The 8,573-nt window shown below is 50.8% G+C and overlaps 2 protein-coding genes across 2 annotated transcripts; one reads left to right on the top strand and one right to left on the bottom strand.

Moving 5' to 3' along the window:
* Positions 1 to 220: 220 nt before the first annotated feature.
* Positions 221 to 4,821, top strand: CDK4 (cyclin dependent kinase 4). The gene is made up of 8 exons (XM_033221484.1): positions 221 to 562; positions 1,000 to 1,236; positions 1,392 to 1,527; positions 1,645 to 1,812; positions 1,970 to 2,079; positions 3,545 to 3,595; positions 3,732 to 3,867; positions 4,427 to 4,821. Exons 2-8 carry the CDS (start codon positions 1,019 to 1,021, stop codon positions 4,517 to 4,519), a joined length of 912 nt encoding a protein of 303 aa, XP_033077375.1. The 5' UTR covers positions 221 to 562; positions 1,000 to 1,018; the 3' UTR covers positions 4,520 to 4,821.
* TSPAN31 (tetraspanin 31) lies at positions 4,802 to 8,175 on the bottom strand. Its single transcript, XM_033221485.1, has 6 exons — positions 7,839 to 8,175; positions 7,131 to 7,298; positions 6,794 to 6,874; positions 6,330 to 6,461; positions 5,909 to 6,022; positions 4,802 to 5,824 (listed from the first exon to the last, which is right to left on the bottom strand). The coding sequence occupies exons 1-6, from the start codon at positions 7,899 to 7,901 to the stop codon at positions 5,750 to 5,752; spliced, it is 633 nt and encodes a 210-aa protein (XP_033077376.1). The 5' UTR covers positions 7,902 to 8,175; the 3' UTR covers positions 4,802 to 5,749.
* Between the last annotated feature and the right edge of the window lie 398 nt (positions 8,176 to 8,573).

An 8,573-nucleotide genomic window follows, 5' to 3' on the forward strand; every position in this document is an offset into this window, starting at 1 on the left:
GTGAGACTGGAGTTCAGCCTTCAGACCGGTAGTGAGACAATCCTTCAGCCGGGAGTTGGGCTCTGGGTGGCCTAGGTTGCCATGGCACCGCCTCGGGCTCCACCCTCTCTTGTCCCCCCTACCGCGCCCCCCCGCGGCGGGGGTTGTGGCAGCCAGTCACGTGCCCGCCGCGTAACCACACCTCTGCTCCTCAAAGCAATGTCAAGCGGTCACGTGTGATAGCAACAGATCACGTGGCTGCCATCGCCCCTCCGCCCCCTTACACTCTTCGCCCTCCTCCCCGTCAAAGCGGCTCCTGGCCACCCCTCCGCGCATGGGTGGCGGTCACGTGCCCAGAACGTCCGGCGTTCGCCCCGCCCTCCCAGTTTCCGCGCGCCTCTTTGGCAGCTGGTCACATGGTGAGGGTGGGGGTGAGGGGGCCTCTCTAGCTTGCGGCCTGTGTCTATGGTCGGGCCCTCTGCGTCCAGCTGCCCCGGACCGAGCTCGGGTGTATGGGGCCGTAGGAACCAGCTCCGGGGCCCCGATAACGGGCCGCCCCCGCAGCACCCCTGCCTGGCGTGAGGTAAGTGCAGTCCCTTCCCAGGAATGAGAACCAGTGCCCGCCCCCCTCACAGTTTTCTACGCGTTCGTTTCGCGAGCTGGTTATGGAAGGGTCGCTCAAGGGCGGGAAGTGGGGCCTTTGTGGTCATGGGAAAGTATAATTTTAGGGACTGAGGTGTAGGATCTTCGATGCAAGGCATGTGTCATGTGTGATCTTTGTGCAGGGCGCGATTGTCCCAAAGGAAAATGCGTTTTTTATTGCAGGGCCTCACGTGGCTGGAGGGGTTGGTATTGAGTCATTGTGTTATCTCTGGGGCCGGCCCCAAGGAAGACTGGGAGCGGGGGATGGGATGCTAGTGTTGCTCTTTGTGCTTTTTTTTGGGAATCCCTTTGTTGCTGCAGGCTCATACCATCCTAATTCTGTAAGGGACTTTTGGTGATAGGAGTCTGTGATTGTAGGGTCGCCCTTGATCTGAGAATGGCTACCTCTCGATATGAGCCAGTGGCTGAAATTGGTGTCGGTGCCTATGGGACAGTGTACAAGGCCCGTGATCCCCACAGTGGCCACTTTGTGGCCCTCAAGAGTGTGAGAGTCCCCAATGGAGGAGGAGCTGGAGGAGGCCTTCCCATCAGCACAGTTCGGGAGGTGGCCTTACTGAGGCGACTGGAGGCTTTTGAACATCCCAATGTTGTCCGGTGAGAAGGTGGTGGAGGGGGGAGTGGGGAGTAAAGGGAAAAGACAGCCTATAGGTGGGGTGTGGTGATCTGTAGAGAAGTGGGGACCCTGAGGAAATAATGAGAGGCCATGTTGGGTTAAAGGGGATTGAAAAGTGAGCATTTACTCTGGTCAGGCTGATGGACGTCTGTGCCACATCCCGAACTGACCGGGAGATCAAGGTAACCCTGGTGTTTGAGCATGTAGACCAAGACCTAAGGACGTATCTGGACAAGGCACCCCCACCAGGCTTGCCAGCCGAGACCATCAAGGTGAGTGGGGTTGGTAGGCATTGAGAGGTGGATTGGGACCTTTGTAGTAGAACCTCCTGGGATTTCAGGTATGGTGCCTAGTTTCCAGTGCATCTGTACCTCCCGCTTCTAAACTAGGATTTGATGCGCCAGTTTCTAAGAGGCCTAGATTTCCTTCATGCAAATTGCATCGTTCACCGAGATCTGAAGCCAGAGAACATTCTGGTGACAAGTGGTGGAACAGTCAAGCTGGCTGACTTTGGCCTGGCCAGAATCTACAGCTACCAGATGGCACTTACACCCGTGGTCAGTAGAAAGATGGTACCAAAATGGGTTCTGGTTGGGAGTAGGAGAGTGATTGCCCGTAGCAATTGAGAAGTCATGTGCTTCATGTGTTCAGTCAAGCAAGTTGTGTTTTGTGGTAACCCATGGAGTCCCCATCCATTCTTCCTATTCTCTTTAGGTTGTTACGCTCTGGTACCGAGCTCCCGAAGTTCTTCTGCAGTCCACATATGCAACACCTGTGGACATGTGGAGTGTTGGCTGTATCTTTGCAGAGATGTTTCGTCGAAAGTATGGGACCCACATACCCTGAACCACCTTGAATTCCTCAAATTGCTTGTTCATAAACCACATCCACACCCTGCCCATTCTTTCTTTTTCTTTTTCTTTTTTTTTTTTTTGAGACCAGGGCTTGCTTTGTTGCCCAGGCTGGATTGCAATGGCATGATCACAGCTCACTGCAGCTTCAACCTCCTGGGCTTAAGTGATCCTCCCATCTCAGCCTCCCAAGTAGCTGACACTCCATGCCCGGCTAGTTTTTTTAATATTTCTGTAGAGAGGGGGTCTCAGTATATTGCCCAGGCTGGTCTTGAACTCTTGCACTCAAGCAGTCCTCCCACCGCTACCTCCCAAAGTGCTGGGATTACAAGCGTGAACTACTGGACCTGGCTCCATTCTTTTACTTGCATACTACTGACTACTTTGCCCATAGCAGAAAGCTCTGAAATGTTCTAGAATTAGAAACTTCAGGCCGGGCGCGGTGGCTCAAGCCTGTAATCCCAGCACTTTGGGAGGCCGAGACGGGAGGATCACGAGATCAGGAGGTCGAGACCATCCTGGCTAACACGGTGAAACCCCGTCTCTACTAAAAAAAAATACAAAAAACTAGCCGGGCGAGGTGGCGGGCGCCTGTAGTCCTAGCTACTCGGGAGGCTGAGGCAGGAGAATAGCGTACACCCCGGAGGTGGAGCTTGCAGTGAGCTGAGATCTGGCCACTGCACTCCAGCCTGGGCGACAGAGCGAGACTCCGTCTCAAAAAAAAAAAAAAGAAAAGAAAAAGAAAACTTCATATCCCTTTATTCTCTTTATTAATTTATTTATTTTTGCAATAAGGTTTCACTGTGTCACCCAGGCTAGCGTGCAATGGCCCAATTACGGCTCACTGTAGCCTCTAGCTCCTGGGCTCAAGCAATTCTCCCATCTCAGCCTCCTGAGTAGCAGAAACTATAGGTGCACACCACCATGACTGGCCTTTTTTTCTTTTTGAGATGGAGTCTCACCTTGTTGCCAGGCTGGAGTGCAGTGGTGCGATCTCAGCTCATTGCAACCTCCGCCTCCCAGGTTCAAGTGATTCTCCTGACTCAGCCTCCCAAGTAGCTGGGACTACAGGTGCATGCCACCACGTCCAGCTAATTTTTGTATTTTTAGTAGAGACGGGTTTCACCATGTTGGCCAGGATGGTCTCAATCTCTTGACCTCATGATCTGCCTGCCTCAGCCTCCCAACATGCTGGGATTACAGGCGTGAGCCACTGTGCCCGGCAATTGTTTTTTTTTTTTTTAAGAGACAAGGTATTGCTTGCCCAGGCTGATCTGGAACTCCTGGGCTCAAGCAGTCCTCTCACCTCAGCATCCCAAAGTGCTGGAATTACTGACCTTTATTCCCTGTACTTTCTATTTTGGGCCACTAAGCAGTAACCATTCAACTAAGATATCTTTGAAAATGACTGCTACCTTATATGTCCTTCTCACCTTAGGCCTCTCTTCTGTGGAAACTCTGAAGCTGACCAGTTGGGCAAAATCTTTGAGTAAGTGACCAACGTGGGAGAAAAAGATTTTCTATTCTGAGTCCTCTTTCTGCTGAGCCCAGGATGGCAACTGGCTCTGCCCATGGGGATGGGAACTGGAGGACCCTTCTGACCAGAGTTCTCCTGTCCTCCACAGCCTGATTGGGCTGCCTCCAGAGGATGACTGGCCTCGAGATGTATCCCTGCCCCGTGGAGCTTTTCCCCCCAGAGGGCCCCGCCCAGTGCAGTCGGTGGTACCTGAGATGGAGGAGTCGGGAGCACAGCTGCTGCTGGTACTGGAGATGGCTGTGGGCATAGGGAGAGACTGGGGAAAGAAATAGAGCAGTGTGCAGGGCCCTGGCCACTGTGGTTAATGAAACTTGGTTGGTAGATGGGCTGTAGTTTTTATTATAGCTGCAGATGGCCACCCACAGAGAGGGATGTGGAAGAGAACCCATCCTGGCTGGGCATAGTGGCTCACACCTGTAATCCCAGCACTTTGGGAGGCCAAGGTGGGCAGATCACCTGAAGTCAGAAGTTGGAGATCAGCCTGGCCAACGTGTTGAAACCTTGTCTCTACTAAAAATACAAAAATAAGCCGGGCGTGGTGGTGCATGCCTGTAATCCCAGCTACTTGGGAGGCTGAGGCAGGAGAATCACTTGAACTCAGGAGACAGAGGTTGCAGTGAGCTGAGATCATACCATTGCACTCCAGCCTGGGCAACAGAGTGAGACTCTGTCTCAAAAAAAAAAAAAAAAAAAGAAGAGAGCTCATCCCAGGTATTGTCATGGGTGGGTAGAAGTCTCTCTCAGTTTTCTTCACGGTTTTCTGACCTTTGCCTCTCCCCTCAGGAAATGCTGACTTTTAACCCACACAAGCGAATCTCTGCCTTTCGAGCTCTGCAGCACTCTTATCTACATAAGGATGAAGGTAATCCGGAGTGAGCAATGGAGTGGCTGCCACGGAAGGAAGAAAAGCTGCCATTTCCCTTCTGGACACTGAGAGGGCAATCTTTGCCTTTATCTCTGAGGCTGTGGAGGCTCCTCCTCCATCTTTCTACAGAGATTACTTTGCTGCCTTAACATTTCCCTCCTACCTCTCCTTTTGAGGCTTCTCCTTCTCCTGCCCCACTATTTCTCTACACTAAGGGGTATGTTCCCTCTAGTCCCTCTCCCTACCTTTATATTTGGGGTCCTTTTTTATACAGGAAAAACAAAACAAAGAAATAATGGTCTTTTTTTTTTTTTTTTTAATGTTTCTTCCTCTGTTTGGCTTTGCCATTGTGTGATTTGGAATAACCATTTGGAAGAAGGGACTTTCCTGCAAAACCTTAAAGACTGGTTAAGTTACAGGGCCTAGCAAGTCAGTGGAGCCCCTTGACTGACAAAGCTTAGAAAGGAACTGAAATTGCTTCTTTGAATATGGATTTTAGGGGGGACACGGTGGCTCACATCTATAATCTCAGCACTTTGGGAGGCCAACGCAGGTGGATCACCTGAGGTCAGGAGTTCGAGACCAGCCTGACTAACATGGTGAAACCCTGTCTCTACTAAAAATACAAAATTAGCCAGGCGTGGTGGCGCACACCTATAATCCCAGCTACTTGGGAGATTGAGGCAGGAGAATCGCTTGAACCCGGGAGGCAGAGGTTGCAGTGAGCTGAGATCATGCCATTGCACTCCAGCCTGGGCGACAGAGCAAGACTCAATGTCAAAAAAAAAAAAAGAATATAGATTTTTAAATTGCTTTTTTATATTCACTGAACTTTCTCAAACTGGGTCCTGCTTATTACAGGAAAGGGTTCTTGGTGGTTTTCTCCTTGGCTCTGTCCCTGATTTACCCTTAGAGCCACACGCCAGGGTATGTTGAGGTGATCTAGCATATGGACGGAGGAGGGGAAACAGCTAAGAATGACTCCAGCCCATCCTATGTACCCTCAGAAGCTTCCCATATCCTCTTGGAGAGAGAGGGAGAAAGTTTTTCCTTTTATTCCTTATAGTCTGGCTCCCACTAAAATATGTCAAGGCATAAAGTCTTACTATTCCATCAGTTTTAGAGGATTTGACAAGGGGCCTTTCCTTTTTCTGAAACCAAAACGGTTACAGACCCTAGATATTCCCTAAGGGAGGAAGAGAAAGCTTAGAGCAGAAGAGAAGTGAGAAGGATCCAAAGTCTCATAGAAAGGCACTGGGGTTGGCTCTAGGATCCTTCTGATTCCGAAATCTCATTGCTAGCCAAACACCAAGGATCTGTAGGAACAAAGGGAGAGAAGAATCAATCAATTCTCAGTCTCAAGTTAAAAAGGATATGCGTGAGGAAACTGGAGAATGTACCTCTGTAAAGCTAAAGAAGAGTCCAACACCCCCTAGGATTTTCAGGGCTTCATCTGAATGCTTAAGAAACTTTTCTCCACACATCTGGCATGTGCGGCTTTGGCTCTTGCAGATCTGAGGATAAAACGTGTGTGTGAAGAATGCAAAGTTGCTAATGTAAAGTTGCTAGTCACCAATACCTATGCCGAATGTCTCTAGAAACTTTACTGTTATCTGACCAGGGTTCTACAAACTAAAATCCGACTTGGCTAATTCCCCAGCCTCTTTATCCACCCCCATCCCCCACCAACACACAGCCCCAATACAAGAGGGCTTCTAGAGAGAGAAACAATGACATTCGAACTAAATTTGCCAACTTGGGCATTGTCCTTACCCAGTTGCCTACCTCCCCTGGCTGCTGCACCACCCCCAACACACTCACTGCAGTGCAGAAATCATAATCTTGTTGATACAGGGTTGTGAGGTTGAATAAGCCACAACAATCAAAACTTCTTTCCAGTTCATCCCGAGTCTTGTTGCTCATGACCCACCAAGAAGCATTGATGACATCTGTCTGGAGGATATGGGCAGAGAGTAATTAAGTCTTCCTACATCCCGGTATCAGTTCAAGTGCCTCAATTTCCCTAGTCCAGCAAAGGAAGTGAACCAGAAGCATAACGGTGTGCCACAATTATAGACACGATAAATATCTACCTTTTCAGGTTCTCTAGATCATCCTCGTGAAAAATTAACCAGACATTCCAGAGGAAGCAAATAGCCCAAGGGGCCAGAAGCAGTGCACCTAAGGATGATCTCTGGGTAGCTGGGGCCAGACTAAGGAAGGAGTTCGAGGTTAAGAGGAAAATTTTAAAAAGCAAGTAAGTGCTTGAAAGGGTACTGTCTTACCTGTTTGCTTCGGTTAATAGCCAGACATGAGCAAGAGATTACAAATTGGAAGATGAAGACCAAACCAAGGATGATCATGTACTGAGAGGAAAGGTTACGGAAAAAAGTCCTAGATTCCTTTATGTTCCATCTATAACTGGTCTCATCTGTTCATAGAACTTATACTACCATGTCAAATTGAAAGCAATAAAATCAGCTCTTGTTTCGTAGATTATGGGACAAGGCAGGGCAAGGAGACATGTCCAAGATCCCTGAGATCCCCTACCCTTTTAACATCTTCCATAGATGACAGCCCTCCCAAGAGCCCGGTTGCCCCCATCACTTCAGGTCAGGATACAAAGAACAGCAGGACTTGGTGGTGGTTGACAGCACCCACCAGTCCAGCCACTGCGATAAGGAGAAGGAAGACTCCCACAGCAATGACACCGCCGATGATGTGGATGCTGGACACCAGACCCAGGCCCTTGCCCCAAGCAGCCACTCCAATGAGCAACAAGCTCACCAGCTACAAAGAAAGAGCAGGATACATCTCAAGAATTCTAGCATGAGCACGGCCCAAGGCCATTACAAGTGGACTTGGGGGCGGGGGTGGGGAAGGAATAATGGAATGGTGTGTGAAGGGAGGGAGGGGGTGGGCGGGGCGGGGGTGGTGCTATCGCCACCAGGAGCATCTCTGGGCGTTCCCAAAGGTTAGAATGGCTGGGATGCGGTGTAGGGGGTGGCAGGGATGGTACTATGAATACAAAAGCTGAACCCTCAGGATCATCCTATCACTTCTACTTTGGGAGAAACTGAGGTTCCAAGGAGGGAGGGATGGAACTTATGCCCACGGCCTTAAGTTCATTCCCCCACCCCCAGACAAACCCCTTCATCAACCGGTAGTCTTCCCTCTCCCACGGAAGTCCCCAGGAATTCCCTCTTCGCCGGAAGTTCCTGGGAATCTTCCCGGAACCCCTATACACCCCTCTCCCCACCGGAAGTACCCTAGAGATTCTCCCCACGGGGCCTTTCCGCCCTAAAGCTTCCCCCACCTCCAAAACCTCACCATGTAGACCACGTTGAGAGCGCAAAGCGCATTCTTGGAGCAGGCAAAGCCGCCGCAAACCATCTCCCCAGTTCTGGGGACCCAAGTGGTCCCAAGGACTTGGGGGGAGGGTATTGGGGACCGTCTTCCAGGACCCCGACAGCTTCTGTCTCTTTAAATCGAGGCCAGCCAAACCCAATTCTCTGCGCCTGCACCGTCCCTCCCCTGCCTCTGGATTGGCGAAATGCGTGGCTAATCCTGGACGTCCAAGGCCTGCATGCCAATCAACCTGCATTACGTCACTGACCCGCCTTCTGTCCTCCTCCTCTTGTTTTTTCATTGGGCGAAACTGAAAACTAGGGGCAGGGCTTCTAGAGATTGTCTCAGGGACAACAGTCTAAACTCCAAAAGCTTGAGTTGAAAGCTGAGCTTTCTGTGGTCGGAGTTAGGAGAGGGCTAATTCGAGGGAGACGGCTCTGGAGGAATTTAGGTGAAGGGAACACGGCGGGAGGGGCGGGTGGGGGGCCGCTCCGAGAGCTGGGCAGAAAGGGAGGGCCCTTCCGCCCTCCCTTCCCCCTGTGCTGCAGTGACTTCATGATGACGCCATTGTTTTGTTAATGCGTCACGCTCGGGAACACCCAAAGGAGCCACATATTGAGCTTATTTAGCCCGGCCACAGAGTCCGCGGGTTGGACACAGCAACACCCAGCAAATCATCATACGTTTGTGTGTCCGCCAGTACCCATGTCGTGTACC

This window comes from Trachypithecus francoisi, unplaced genomic scaffold (assembly GCF_009764315.1).
Source record: "Trachypithecus francoisi isolate TF-2019V2 unplaced genomic scaffold, Tfra_2.0 Lachesis_group11, whole genome shotgun sequence".
Lineage (NCBI taxonomy): Eukaryota > Metazoa > Chordata > Mammalia > Primates > Cercopithecidae > Trachypithecus > Trachypithecus francoisi.